This window comes from Schistocerca nitens, chromosome 5 (genome assembly GCF_023898315.1).
Source record: "Schistocerca nitens isolate TAMUIC-IGC-003100 chromosome 5, iqSchNite1.1, whole genome shotgun sequence".
Classification (NCBI taxonomy): Eukaryota; Metazoa; Arthropoda; class Insecta; order Orthoptera; family Acrididae; genus Schistocerca; species Schistocerca nitens.
The window spans coordinates 518,686,327-518,702,825 of NC_064618.1; the positions used below are offsets into that span (position 1 = coordinate 518,686,327).

The 16,499-nt window shown below is 41.7% G+C and overlaps 1 protein-coding gene across 1 annotated transcript in view; it reads right to left on the reverse strand.

Moving 5' to 3' along the window:
* LOC126260961 (laminin subunit gamma-1) overlaps positions 1-16,499 on the reverse strand; it is a 1,198,090-nt gene that overhangs the window by 793,451 nt on the left and 388,140 nt on the right. The window contains exon 2 of the mRNA XM_049958485.1: positions 7,274-7,538. Coding sequence (XP_049814442.1) covers positions 7,274-7,325 — 52 coding nt within the window. The 5' untranslated portion in view covers positions 7,326-7,538. The remainder of the gene's footprint in view (positions 1-7,273; positions 7,539-16,499) is intronic.

Sequence of the window (16,499 nt, forward strand, 5' to 3'; positions counted from 1 at the left end):
TTCTGCAGTATTCCGGATGACCCATCTTCGACGAGTATGGAGACGACTTATGGAGAGGCACGGCGGTCTTAGCCCCGACGTCATGCCATGTGGACATCGGATATAATTTCAGATTACGGCTAGTAGTAATCGAAGGAAATATGATGGCAGAACGGTACGTTACGAACAATCCTGCATCCTCAACTGTTACCTCTTATGCCACAGTGTCATGTTTCCATTTTCCGGAAGGACAGTACTCGTCCACACATCGCGTACGTCTCTATGAACTGTATGCCTGATGGTGAGATATTCTTGTGGCCAGCAAGATCGAGACACCAGTACCCGATAGAACTGCGTGTGGCCAGCTCGGACGTAAACTTTGTCCCAGTGGCTTTTTCCAGGATATCAAGGACCAGTTACAAAAGTTGTGAGCCAGATTCCATCAGGATAGGATCCAACGCTTTGTGACACACTTCCTAACCGAATCTGTGCATCCATCCACACCAAAGCGGATGCAACACCATACTGGTAAGATGGTTCACACTGCCACATATTTGGAAATTTGACTCGATTCTGTAATCACTCAAAGAACATCACATACCTTCTCAACCTGTGAAGTTTCATTTCGTTTCCTCCTTCCCTTCTGGGTGGTTCACTATTTTCTGTCAGGCAGTGTATATCACCTAGAGATTTGGTATTGAAATTTCGCGAGAGTACGTTGTGGGAAGAGTCTGGTAATTTAATACTTCCTCCCAGGTACGTCTCGCGAAACTACTAAGACTAAAAAATCAGAGAAATTATTGCTCATTCGGAACTCTGCCGACAGTAAAACTTCCCACGCACCATTCGCGAATGGAAGAGCGAATATTATGGTACCAGAAATACCCTCTGCCACACACTGCAAGATGGCTTGGAAAGTATTGATGTAGGCGTAGCTGTAGGATACGTAAGGTGCAAACTAGACGCCAGCACCACAATTGTGCATTCCGGATCCTATTATAACGACAGAAGGTGTAGACGTAATTATGTTGTATGGACTTATTTTACCAAATTAACTCAGACCTCACGTTTCAGTCTTCATGGCTCCTTGTGTCAGATTTCTATCGACAACCAGTCAGACGCTCGGCACTTTAATTGACAAAACCGCTAATATTTTAGCCTTTATCCTTTTTTGCAGTTGTAGACAATATACAAGAAGTGCGCCTTCAGTCACAATAAAAAAAGGATAATGTGGTGACTGTGGGCGTTGTTATTCAAAGCTGTTACAACTTTTGAAAGAACGATTTAACGAAATTTCGGAAGTTCGGAATCAGCCTTATTTCTTGGAAAGCCTACTTCTTCTATACCTCGTTTCATTCAAACCAGGCCGGCCGCTGGTGACCGAGCGGTTCTAGGCGCCTCAGTCTGGAACCGCGCTACCGCTACGGTCGCAGGTTCAAACCCTGCCTCGGGCATGGATGTGTGTGATGTCCTTAGGTTAGTTAGGTTTAAGTAGTTCTAAGTTCTAGGGGACTGATGACCTCAGATGTGAAGTCCCATAGTGCTCAGAGCCATTTGAACCATTCAAACCAGTACACATAAGACGACAAACTTTGTTTTCTTAATATCGAGGTCTTCCTGAGATTGTACCTGACACTGAATGATCACAAACGACCACAGAAAAAAGTGATTTTCCGAATTGAAATCGATAAAAACAGACTTTGAACATTCTTATTAAAAGACAGGAAAAACGTTTTGGCTTCACCAAGTAGTGAAAGTAATCCCATTCCTTCCTCCAATTATTCATTATTATATCCGACGGACGGTCCCGCGCGACGCGCCAGTTTCCATCCCTGCATATCGAGAGTCATCTGGTCATAACACTCTTCATATTTCATGGACGGTTCGGTATATCGAAACAAGGTTTCCTGCAAATGATAGCACCCAAACAGGCACATATCATGTGTGCTAAATACTCGAAACTTTTTTATTGACCGAGATATGGAAGAAACTCGTCGACAGCAATGAGAAGTTGGAGGGACGGGACACGTCAAAACGTCAATAGCGCATCAAGAAAAGTCAGGGGCTGCGTTTAAAGACGTCTTTAGCACCTGCGGGGCAGAAGAGCATGACGAGTTAACTCATCAAGAGCATTTAAAGGAGGTAAATTTTCTAGACTGAAAAAAATAATTTAATGTTACATTTGTCTCTCAAACATGTTACATTTGTCTCTGAAACATATCTGCTTATACTTACAGTACGTTACGTTTAAAACTGAAATACCGATTTTTGGACAGATATTAACATCAATTTTTTTTCTATTTTTAGATATGTACAAGCTTATACCGATTCCAGTAAATCATGCTGAGTTCCTTAATGTTTCCAATTCATTAAAAAAATAAATAAACAGCAACTGCTGCACTGTAGGCTTTTGATTCGAAGACTGCTCGAAAATGGTATTTTTGTGGATTAGCTGTTGCAAAATTAAGGCTAGAGTTGTATAGGTTCTAACAAGGGGAGGAACGCGGATTTACTGCAAACTTCGTACACTCGTAGTACTCCATGAGGACAACAAAATGTGTAAGCAGTAGCGTGTACTTCTTAAGCGTTATTGAGAAAATCGCAAGATAATTTCGGTCGTCAAATATGCGTAGCCGTTTTTACCATGAAGCGGCTGCAGCCGAGTGGTGGCCGGCACAGTAGCTCAGCGTGTTCTGTCAGAGTGTTAGCTGCCTTTTCTAATAAAAGAACTGAGCGAACGGAGCAACGAACAAACTGAACGGGTGTCATCGGACGTCCACCCTGAACAAATTCAACGAAGATTATAGAACAAAATGTTTTTTTTTTTTTTAAGTGGTTGGCGTTCAATCCGCTGGACCGCTGGTTCGAGTTCCGTTCGTCAGTTTTTATTTTTATTTTCAACACAGTCATTTTCTTTACTATTTATATTACGATTGATATAATGGGAAAAATACGTGTAATCGGATAAACTTTTATTAAATTTACAATGTTATTTGGCAGTCTACTAATTTTTACTACCAAAAATAATGTAATATTCAGAACTATCGACCAGTAAACGACCAAACGCATAAAGTAATACTAAAAATGTATGCTTGTCCGTGATTTGAAAAGGAGCCCGAAACGACTTGTTACCTCCAAGTTTTGACCGGCACAGACAGCTTTCGAAGGATGTACAATTAATCGTCGCTTTCGACATTACAAGTTGCAGGATGGTATTTTTCGTAAAAACATGGAAAACAAAGTTAAACGGCACCAGCTGCAGCTGTGTGAGGAATGTTTCCTGAAAGTTTGGCCGTACCTTTTTGTAACACCCTGTATATAAATGCTATATTTCCGCATACGCAAGGTCTTTTGACGTTTTAGGTGGAAAAACAAACCTCGTTAACATTTTCAAAAACTTCTCTTTCAGACGATAATTTGGAAGCAAACTATGCATAACGCAGTATTTCCTTAAAAATCGGCGCTGATAATTGGTTATGCAGTATCAAGTGTATTTTAATAGCGTCTTTTCCGAGAAGCAATTTCTCGTTCTCTTTCGATTAAATACGAACAGTTTTGAAGACACGGACAAGCATACATTTTCAGTATCACTTTATGCGTTTGGTCGTTTACTAGTCGATAGCTATGAATATTATATTATTTGTGATAATAAAAATTAGTAGACTGCTAAATAACATTGTAAATTTAATAGAAGTTCATCCGATTACACGTATTTTCCCATTATACCAATTGTAATATAAATAGTAAAGAAAGTGACTGTGTTGAAAAAAAAAAAAAAAAGAAAACTGAGGAACGGAACTCGAGCCAGCGATTCCGCGGCTTGAACGCTAATCACTTTTTTTTTTAATTTTGTTCTATATTGTTCGCTGAATTTGTTCAGAGCGGACGTCCGATGACACCCGTTCAGTTTGTTCGTTGATCCGTTCGCTCAGTTTTTTTATTCGAAAGGGTAGCTAATGCTCTGAACGAACACGCTAAGCTACCGTGCCGGCAACACTCGGCTGTTGCCGATTCATGGTAAAAATGGCCACGCACAGATTTTATATACAGGCTGTTACAAAAAGGTACGGCCAAACTTTCAGGAAACATTCCTCGCACGCAAAGAAAGAAAATATGTTATGTGAACATGTGTCCGGAAACGCTTACTTTCCATGTTAGAGCTCATTTTATTACTTCTCTTCAAATCACATTAATCATGGAATGGAAACACACAGCAACAGAACGTACCAGCGTGACTTCAAACACTTTGTTACAGGAAATGTTCAAAATGTCCTCCGTTAGCGAGGATACATGCATCCACCCTCCGTCGCATGGAATCCCTGATGCGCTGATGCAGCCCTGGAGAATGGCGTATTGTATCACAGCCGTCCACATTACTAGCACGAAGAGTCTCTACATTTGGTACCGGGATTGCGTAGACAAGAGCTTTCAAATGCCCCCATAAATGAAAGTCAAGAGGGTTGAGGTCAGGAGAGCGTGGAGGCCATGGAATTGGTCCGCCTCTACCAATCCATCGGTCACCGAATCTGTTGTTGAGAAGCGTACGAACACTTCGACTGAAATGTGCAGGAGCTCCATCGTGCATGAACCACATGTTGTGTCGTACTTGTAAAGGCACATGTTCTAGCAGCACAGGTAGAGTATCCCGTATGAAATCGTGATAACGTGCTCCATTGAGCGTAGGTGGAAGAACATGGGGCCCAATCAAGACATCACCAACAATGCCTGCCCAAACGTTCACAGAAAATCTGTGTTGATGACGTGTTTGCACAATTGCGTACGGATTCTCGTCAGCCCACACATGTTGATTGTGAATCGAGAAAGTACAGTACATACTGACGAAACTAAAATGAGCTCTAACATGGAAATTAGGCGTTTCCGGACACATGTCCACGTAACATCTTTTCTTTATTTATGTGTGAGGAATGTTTCCTGAAAGTTTGGCCGTACCTTTTTGTAACACCCTGTATATATATATATATATATATATATATATATATATATATATATATATATATATATATATGACGACCGAAATTATCTTGCGATTTTCTCAGTAATGCTTGAGAAGTACGCGCTGCTGCTTTCACATTTTGCTGTCCTCATGGGGTATTATGAGTGTACGAAGTTTACAGTAAATCCGCGTTCCAAACGTTGTGGCCTCCCCTTGTAAGTACGGCCCTGGAATGGAGACTGACGCTTCTCGTGGTGCTTGCCAACTTATTGTCTCCATTTTCTACATTTGATGTGCGCAGAGTGTAATCTGTGATATGATGGGTGACAGGCCGCCAGGCTTTGAAGAAGTAACTTTTTTTTTCCTTGGGAAAGGAGAAGGTATAAATGATTCATGATGGACGGTGGTATTAACAAAAGTCGGCCATGCGTATGAGAGAGAGTAAATTTGCATGGCGTAATTGGAAAGCGCCGACCTTAGGGGTCGTGTGTGCAGGGGCGTGCCGCCTCTGTGCCACGACAACGTCATAGCGAGCTTAGTCCAAGAGGCGCCGTCTTTCAGTACTCACAAGCCGCAGGAATTTCGTAATGCCTTCTTGCAGGTACTAATGAGCTGAAGTTGTGTGTGACTCCCCTCCAGCCAACAGTCTGGTTGTACTAGGCGTTCCTTATACACTGCTGACGATTAAAATTGCAATGCCATGAAGGCGGCATGCAACAAACATAGAACTTGCATGACGAGTGCCACAAGGTAGGATATACAAATGATTAGCATTTCTGTGCACTCATACAAAGCAGACAAAGTGTAAAAGAAGTTGTGTGTGTTGTTTAGTGTGTGTGAGACTCTGCACAAATGGACCATAAGGAAACTGTAAGTACAAATTCTTCTAAATTTCGCCACTAACTTCACAAAAAGATCGACAACCAACTAAAAATCGCGCGTTTTCTTACATATTGGAGCGAAGTCAACGAAATGAAGCAGACTCACACACATCGACAAAATCACATAGAAGTGGCAGAACAAACACAAAAAACGCACTTGAAAATCGGAATCATTTCCCGAAACGCGTCGTGCGAAAAATAAAGAAAATCGTGACGGGTAGCAGATGAGTTATTTATAAACAAACCACATATTATATGTTGTGTTAGCAGAAGAGCCAACACCGTGTTACTAGTGGAGGCCGAAATGCACGCGTTTTAGCTCACGCAGGCTGGCGTGAAGAGGGAAGAAATATACTGACGTGACAAGGAATGGGAATTCAGAAAGCGGGCATAATTAATTTGATACTTAAGTTTAATCCATTAATGATGAACGTCGCTCTTGACGATACATGATTCACAATATTATCTGTTCAGAATACATTGTTATAGTAACTCAATATGGGGCCTTGCTAGGTCGTAGCAAATGACGTAGCTGAAGGCCATGCTAAACTGTCGTCTCTGCCCTAGGAGTGCTAGGGAGTCTCTCTAGACTAGACCTGCCGTGTGGCGGCGCTCGGTCTGCAATCACTGACAGTGGCGACACGCGGGTCCGACGTATACTAACGGACCGCGGCCGATTTCAAGGCTACCACCTAGCAAGTGTGGTGTCTGGCGGTGACACCACATTATACTTAGGTAATTCAATGAAATTTAAATACTTAATGAAATAAAGCAGCTTCCATTCCTTTCCAGCTTCATTTAAATACTATAATGTTAAGACAATATTACTAAACTAGCAGGGGCCCCGTGGTGTGGCCCGCGGTTAAATATGTCTGCGTAACGTAACATTAATGCTAGTAAGGATGGAACAGGCTGAGAATTGTATACGGAAGTATATTTTAATACAGTGTAACTCGAAATTCATAGAGAGTATAAGCTTTTTCTAAGAGAGCTAGGTGCCCCACATCGCGCTTTATATTGAGATATTTGCCAACCGCAATCACCCATTTCCACCCACCACAGTATGGATGACACACGCTGAGAACTGTGTCGCCATTGCATTGCATCGTGAATGAAACAACAGAAACATTTTCACATATACGATACTGTTGTTAAGTCATATATTATTTAGTTTTACCTAAGAATATTTATTGCTCCATATTTCGCGGATTTTTTCCCATCATACTCACCCATTGTCACGATCAAACTACAGCATAACCGCATTCATAATATCCTTAATGAGATATACGTCTGTTTGTATCTCGTGTCTATAAAATGGTACTCATGCCTTCTCCCGTGCCATACATTCTGACCCAGGTAACGCCGGAATTCTCACCTAGTGCGTAACATTTTTGACAACTGTAACAAATGTGCAACGCGCAATGTAAGTTGACCGCACTGGCGAGTCAGGGGTACTCACCGAGCCGGAGCGTCAGGTTGACCTGGTTGGGGTACTGGACACCCTCGTACATGGTCTCGGACTGCCACCAGGTGACGTTCTCGTTGTTGTTGAAGTCGGTGAGGAAGGAGGGCGGGTGCGTGCCCGCGACGCAGATGTCGCACGACTTGCGGCTGCCCGCCGTGCCCGTCTGCACGCAGAACTCGGACGGCTGCAGCTCGCCGCACGTGTTGGTCGCCTCCACCTGCAGCTGGAACGCCGCGTTCTCGAACGGCGGGATGCACCGCTGCAAAACACAACATCGCACAGCCTCTGTTAATTCTGCCGATTTCCTTTCGCGTGGACTATGTAAAAGATGAAAGAAATCAGATTTAACAGTAGCCTATCACACTGCGTGGAGACAAAGTTTGATGTGCAAGTTCCTGAGTCTCATTCCCTGTCGTGTCCTAGTAAGACTACCAGGAAACGTGCTGAACACATGAACATTCAAAGTGATTATTAGGAATACGTGTGCAACCAAATGAAATTGAATAATGGTCTTTCTCAAGATCCGCCTTAGCTCCTTTGCTCTTTGGCTTGTATACTGCTAATATACCTGCATTAACATCTTTAAAATATGGATATTCTGATTATTGGGCGCACTACATACACAACAAAAGAAAATTAAGCAAACGGCGGATGTTCTAACAAGTGATAGTGTGATATCCAGCTTGCTCTGTTCGTCCGCGATACCCAGAAATGAGTAAACTAAGGTCACCAGGTAGATGCATCATCTCTTGACTTGCGGAAGTCATTTGAGAGAGTTGAGCACTGTCGCAAATTGTAGCAAAATACAGAGGATCGACGCGTTGTGTAGGGACTGTCAGTTGACCCTCAATACAAAAAAATGTCGTGGAGGTATGTACCGTCTATGCAACTAAATAAAATCAGTTTGTTTGTTGTCATACGCGTTTCGCCTCATTTGTTTGGGAAACATCATCGGTGGCCTGAAATACATGTATCTTTTTCTACATACAATAAACGTATTATGTGATAGGTATAATATGCTGATACATTAGAATTTCTCGTGTTTTTCTCTTCCTTTTTAGGTACGAAGCAACATTTGTAGCAGAAGTTTCGTATTTGTCTACAAAAAATGCTTCTAACCTAAAAAGGAAGAGAAAACCACGACAAAATCTAATGTATCAGCATATCGTATCTATCACATAATACGCTTACTGTATGTATAAAAAGAAACATGTATTTCAGGCCACTGATGATGCTTCACAAACAAATGAAGCGAAGCGCGTATGGCAAACTACTTCCATTTAGTTGCATTGACGGCACATACCTCCACGAATTTCCAGCAACTAAGGGAAAGACGGAAAACAGATAAAAATGACAATAAAAAAATGTAACGCACTGCGAATACATACACAGAAAGGCCCTTTATTGTATGATTACACAATTATACGTCAATCAGTGGAAGCAGTTACTCCCATAAAATATCTAGGAGTATACGTACCGAGCGATCTGAAACGGAATGATCACCAAAAATCACGAAGGGAAGATGCTAAATTGAGATTTGTTGGAAGAATCCTCAGGAAATGTAGTTCATCAACAATGGATGTAGCTTACAAGACAGTCGTTCGAACAGTACTTCAATATTGCACGTCAGTATGAGATCCGCACCAGACAGGATTGAAAGAGGAAACAGAGAAGATCCAAAGAAGAGCAGTGCTTTTCGTTACGTAGTACAGTGCTTGTGTCATTCCGAATTACGGTTCAATGTTCCTTAGCACATTCATGGACGTCCAAAGAAACAGGCACTGCGGCGACTACAGGCGTTATGAGATACATGAAACGTATTCTCCGTTGTGAATACAGACAACTATCAGCTGTATAACGGAATCACAACAAGGAAATTTTGTTGTCGTCATTTCATTATACAGATGATGGTTGTCTATATTCGCAACTGCGAATATATTTCACTCATTTCGTTACAGGTTCACTTAGAAAGCACGAAAGCGTGACAGATAGAATGAAGTAACTGCAATGGCAGACGCTGGAAGAGAGGCGTTCTGCATCACGATGAGGTCTATTGTTAAATTTCCGAGAGAGTACGTTCCTAGATGAATGAAGAAATATATTGTTTCCTCCTATGTGTATCAAGCGAAAATACTATGTAGATAAAATTAGAGAGTTTCGAGCACACACAGAGGCTTACCAGCTATCGTTCTTCCTGCGAATCATTCGCGACTGGAAAGGAAAAGGGCGGAAGTGACACCGGCACACAAAGTATCCTCTGCCACATACAGAAAGGTGACTTATGGTGTATAGATTTAGATGGTTTAGTTGCAATAGCTAACTGTTTTCCTAAATGGAGGTTCCAACCCATTCAACTAAGACCGAGGTTTCATATTTTCATCTAAATAATAAACTCGCAGGTCTAGAACTTACAATTCCTCACAACAGTGTCACCTTAACACACAATAAAAGTCCTAAGTACACACATCAAAAACAGTTTTGTATCACCTCGCTTCCGAGAGTTCCGGAACCTGTACAGAAAACTGGAACAGAGATCAACATAAACATCAATGTTCAAATGTGTGTGAAATCTTATGGGACTTAACTGCTAAGATCATCTGTCCCTAAGCTTACACACTGCTTAACCTAAATTATCCTAAGGACAAACACACAAACCTATGCGCGAGGGAGGACTCGATCCTCCGCCGGCATCAGCCGCACAGTCCATGACTGCAGCGCCCCTATATCGCTCGGATAATCCCGCGCGGCCAACATAAACACCATTCCCGCCCTTTTTATTCCTCATAAAAACCACAAATTGCATGATGTACCACCATACAGCGACACCTTCAGAGGTGGTGGTCCAGATTACTGTACACATCGGTACCTCTAATACCCAGTAGCACGTCCTCTTGCATTGATGCATGCCTGTATTAGTCGTCGCATACTATCAACAAGTTCATCAAGGCACTGTTGGTCCATATTGTCCCACTCCCAAACGGCGATTCGGCTTAGATCCCTCAGAGCGGGTGGTGAGTCACGCCGTCCATAAACAATCCTTTTCAATATATCCCAGGCATGTTCGATAGAGTTAATGACTGGAGAACACGCTGGCTACTCTATTCGAGCGATGTCGTTATCCTGAAGGAAGTCATTCACAAGATGCGCACGGTGGGGCGCGAACTGCGTCCATGAAGACGAATGCTTCGCCAATATGCTGCCGATATGGTTGCACTATCGGTCGGAGGATGGCATTCACGTATCGTACAGCCTTTACGGCGCCTTCCATAACCGCCAGCGGCGTATTTCGGCCCCACATAATGCCACCCCAAAACAGCAGGTAACCTCCACCTTGCTGCACTCGCTGGACAGTGTGTCCAAGGTGTTCAGCCTGACCGGGTTGCCTCCAAACACGTCTCCGACGATTTTCTGGTTGAAGACATATGCGACACACATCGGTGAAGAGAACGTGATGCCAATCCTGAGAGGCCCATTCGATATGTTGTTGGGCAAGTGAAAGTAAGAAACGTCTGACAGTGTTTGAAATGGGCCCCATTTTGGCCGTCTATTTGGGCTGCCAAAACGGACGGCCAAAATGAGGCCCATTTCAAACACTGTCAGACGTTTCTTACTTTCACTTCCTACACTATTAATTTAACTTGGTCATTCTACTTTTTTCCGCTTCGTGTTTTCATATTGTCAATTCCAATGTCGTGAACAATGTGAAAGGCACCAGACCATTCTTCTTCCTGTATGTGTTACTTATTTTGCATATCCACCTTCTAGGGAACTGGCATTCACTCATCAAGTGGAATTGTTCTTGTTCAGCGTTTCCTTAGAATGATTTGGTTAGTTCCTGAATACGAAATACCTTTGTGCTTGCCTTGGTGGATGTGTTACATGTGTCCTCCACTGCTTTTACGTTAATCTTCAGTTACACTTTCAAGTTTGTCTCAGTATGTGGCATATTGGACATAATGAGGCAACACACATGAACTTTATCATCACTTACAAATCCTCTATCACTTGGATTTAAGTCACGGAGCTTGCTTCTACACTTAACTGGCAAACTCTCTTAGCTCTGAGAAGGGCTTCTCGGCAATTTAACCGTTTTATCGTTTTGTTTCGTATTACCACGCCTACTGTGAGACTTTTCATTTTGCTGCTGCATATCGATCACCATTAGTAGCTAGGTTTCCTCAAATTCCTTCATACCGTAGTTGTTTGTTATATCTGTGGCTTAGATGTCACAAAAACGACATTGCATAAACGGCATGGTAATGAAGTACGAAAAAAAATGTATACCACATCTTGATAATGACTTAATAGTTGATGCGATAAGCAGACATTATAAATTCGACGAAAATAATCAGTGCTTTTTTGAATACGTTATTTGCATTCTTGCTCATCTTATAAGAGCTTAAGCGATTGCTCTTTGCACGACAAAGTTGCGACGAGAACCTGTTTTTCTAGTGGAAATTTACGACTTTACGACTTCTCGATAAATATAACAGCAGCTCTGCTTGCCGAACCGCTTTACCGACATAAAATATGGAAACATGTTGAACGTCCATGGCGCTGTAAACATACTCAGAAAACGATCATACTCAAAAAAAACTTTCTATCTGCGTTCGTCGCCTGTCTGTTGCTGGGGTTTTTCTCTCCTTCACTATATTATTCTTTTGGATTCGACCCAATTTTTACACTGCATTCAACTGCATGGCACTATCCGTCGCGCCCTGTGGGAGGACTTTGTCAGACAATAGGTGTGTAGGCTTCTGCGGCTGTAGACAGTTTCAGTAACATTCTCTTTGGTGAGTCTGCGCGACATCCTGTGAAACAGCCGAACCTTTCTTTCCTTCCTTTCTGACCTCTTTTATCCAGCCAGTGTCTTATCAAGTCTGGTATGATACTTCTCCAGTTTCGCGGAGAATCACTCGGATAACTATTCATATCGTTCTATTGACTATAACTACAAATGGGTCGCCACTCTCAGAGGCATTTGAAGCTACTGCCAGTTCCACCATTGAGAGCACAATCACTTTGTTGCCCGTCTGTCTGTCCAACTGTTAAAAACCGTTTTTTCTCAGGAACGGATGGACGTATAAATTTGAAAGTTGTGTCACATACTGAGGTCTATGGTCTCTTGGTGGTGTAAAACACTGAAGCTTATAAGTCAAGGCGGTCAAGAGACACTTGCAAAACCACTCATCAAAGTCCATAGCGTTTTGTCCTTGAATGATGAAACTTGGCAAGAAGCAAGGTTTCACAGTAAAACTAAAGGAAAAGTATCAGAAAACTGTTGATTTGTAACTGTATCATATGAAAAAAATTCTTTTGTCAGTTGATATTTGATGTCAAACTTGAAATTAAAATAGTCAGTAGTTCTGCATTCAGGCAGACTGGGCCGCAGTGGTAAAAGTCAAACATCAAGCAAGGAATGACTTTATTGCCCACATGACGCGTTTCCGAATTCATCCATCATCAGATATAGAGGACCGATTACTGCACGTAGATAGGGCTTTTCAAGTTGTACGTGAAACAAACATTCACAGGATAATTTGGAACGCCATATCTACGCGCACTAATCGCTCCTGGATATCTGATGATGGATAAAATTCGGTAAGTGTCATATGAGCAATAAAATCACTCCTCACCTAGTGTTTGACTTTTAGCATTGCGACCCAGTCAACCTGGAGGGAGAACTACTCATCATTGTAATGTTTACCTGCCTCCTGCATGACTTTATGTCATGTTTATATTATTGAAATGCAGACTTTAAATATAATCTATAGCTTAGGAAAACCGTTCTTAAGGCATAGGGTCCTGCTCAGTACTTGAAGCTGCTACTTCTCATGTTCACGTGGCTTGGCGGGTATAGCATTGCCCGTGAATGATAATGACCGCTTCGAGTCCTGGTTCGGCACATAACATTGGTATGTTAAGAAGATTATTCTCAGGGGCTTGTCAGCTGCTGAGAGTGCATTTCAGTACCAACACTGTTCCGACGTGTCAAGCGCACCACACAGTGTTCATGAAGAGTGCCACAAAGTTCAGTACTCTCCTTTGTTTACTAATGAGCTGAGGTGCTTCCATTTTTATAGTTAGTTTCAACGTGCAAAACGTAATTCAAGGTTCTTCACTAATTTCTACCATTACACAAATAAAATAGCGGTTTATAGGTTTACAGGATGAATAGGTTCAAAATGGTTCAAATGGCTCTGAGTTCTATGGGACTTAACATCAGAAATCATCAGTCCCCTAGAACTTAGAACTAGTTAAACCTAACTAACCTAAGGACATCACACACATCCATGCCGGAGGCAGGATTCGAACCCGCGACCGTAGCGGTCGGCTCTAGCCTGTAGCGCCTACAACCTCTCGGCCACCCCGGGCGTCGATGAATAGGTCTTTTATCTTTTTCTGTAGTCTTTTTTTGTTATTTTTGTTCTTTTTGTTTCACTGTGAAATTGTTTACATCATGGTTTCCTCAAAACTTTGCATAATTTTCCTGTTACTTCTACTTCTTTGCTAATTTGTGTTGTTCTACAGCAAAATTTATCCGATAATCTTCCTTACTTTTGTTCTTTCCTTTTAACATATAGAACGGTATCTGTCCTATCCAATTAACAGAATTTTTTGTTTTCTGGGTACGGTATTTCGCCTGTGTTTAGGAAATCCGATGATTTTGTAGCGTTTGGATAAGCTTTGTTGATGGTGGTAAGTTCCTCTGTGGCAAAGTTCCAAAAGCCTTTCACATTTTTGCAAAGGACTTCATGTCCCTCATTTTGTAAGTATCAGGTGGGACATCTTGGTGAATCCGCTAACTTTACCTCGTGGAACTTAGAACTTGTAGGCATTCTTCTATTGACTGCTATCTACCATGCCGATTCCACTGTCGATGCGAAGTCCCGCATGTTGGAATTTCAGTTGAACTTCATTCATGTTCATATTTTCCACTAACCTTCGGTATATTCTTTGACATTGGTCATATTCTTTTCCTGGATATTGAGTTGAATGTAACTGCATTCGATTAGGTAGCGTTTCGGATGGGAAAGGTAATAGGTATCTGATGGACGCTTATTGGTGGGTTAAAAGTGTCTGGAATTATTTGATTTCAGAAGTGTGTCCTTAGATTATTTGGTGTTATTTTCCATTGTTTATATATGGCTTTGGTTCTTCTCGAACAAACATTCGAAACGGAATTGCTTCGTGTCAACGGTTTTCGTTGTGAAACTTGTGTTTCGATCAGGTCATGATCCGAAGAAGTATATACGAAACAATCTAAAGTCAGAGCTTCTTGTATTAAGCTTTGATTTCCTTAGGGAAGTTGTAACTGAGGGTTTTAGTTTTGAGAAACGCGCAGAAAAGTGCTTTGAAGACCTGAAAAGTTCACCCTTCCCACCCCCCACTTCCAAAAAAAGAAAAGGCCTTGCTAGTACAGACCACATAGACAGTTTGTGTCGGAATACGCGACACAGCGGATGTATATGGGGAGGCCGGAAGGAAATGGTACGAGGGTATCCTGCGTTGGGGGTCCCCCAGCAAGATAGACAGCAGAGAATCAGACCTTCAGGGTGCGTGACGCTCGTCTCTGTCACAGAGACAAGCACACTCCTAAAAGTGTAGTATTTTTTACTTATTTCGTTTGTTTCTGTTTTCCATTTACATTACTCTTACTCTACTAGAAATATTAAAGAAGACGGCCAGTTTTCGCCCTGTCGAACAACAAAGCAAATGTTTCCATCTTCTCCCCAGTTATGCTCCTTTCTCATTTCGTTTCCCAGTCAGTGACGCCATTTTCTCTCCCTCTCCCTTGATTGCACGTATTTATATCACGTTCTCCTTTCTCAACATCTCCCATCTATTCCTCAGATTCATTGCTGTCAGTGTCCTCATTTTAAATATAACTTCTGTAATCTTCCTTTGTTGTTAAACTCCTCATGAACTAATATAAACTCCGCTTTTTCCTACTGTAACAACTACCACTTTCCTCTTTTTTGTTATAGCTACTTCTGAATGTTGTTTAGCATACCAAATGTAAATATTTTTTATGATGTTTGTGTCTTGCTAGGAAAATAAATGAACAAAAAAATGGGTCCGGAAGTGCACGCTCATTTGTCATGTGTTACTGTCTATTACACTGGTTTGCATGGCGTATTTTCACTTTCACTTGCAATGTTACACTTTTCCTAGTGTAGCACAAAACTAAATATTTTACCACTTTATGAGTGTAGTATTGCCATCTTAGGTACTAAATTCAGTGGTCACTTTATCTAAAAACTTTCGCTTGCTCTATGCTTGTCAAATATGTACTAAGTTGTATTAGTTTATATTGATTTGTATTTACTTAATTCTAGGAGTGCGATGAAAGTTGGCCTAGGGGTTAATGCAATATATAGTCGCGTGTTGCATCGGGAAATGTCTGCTGCAAGTGAAAGTGAAAAAGTCAAAAAGACGAGTGCCAAAGAGCCAAACACTTGAGAAGTGTGCATACATACCACGCTTCAGGATGTAAGCAGAAAACTGGCGAACGTGCACTAAGTAAATAATTCACCCTTTAGTATCTTATTAACTGAACTGTTTTTAAATCTACCGCCAAACCATAATCGGAAATAAATTTGACTACAAACCATTGACGTCGTTTTAATCCAATAATACAAAATGTATATGGTAAAATAAATACGCATTCTTCGCATTTGCATAGAAGTATTTAGAATACCTTTAGAATGTCTTTTTTTGTTTGTTTGCGTCCATATACGGAATGAGTTTCTTTTATTAAACACAGCGCCCTCTGCAACTAGGAACAAAACTGGATCTCTTCTACAGCCGGAAACAAACACACATTTCTTTTTTATTTGTTTAGCGCAAGCAGAGACGTTATGCAGGTCACGCGATGTAAAATGAGAAGGGACCTGTACAGTCATTAAGGGGGTAATTATGTGCCATGGATTGCCATTCCAGAGCGGGAAGCACCTTAAATACAGGAAGCCCGCCCTCCACTTTGCGAACAGCCCATATAGGCCAGCCCAGTGCCACTTTCTGACGTCAGCCATATCGTCGTCCGTAGCCTAATTCGAGGCTCTTCTGTTGTCCCTTCTAATCTGAGAAGAGAGGTGGAATGCTAATGCACGTACTCAACAATTACTTCTCCTCAGAACAATAGGTTTGTGAAGTCCACTTGCAAAACTGCCTCTGTTGTTCGAATGTGTTATTACATAGTCATTCCCTTCTGTCTAGT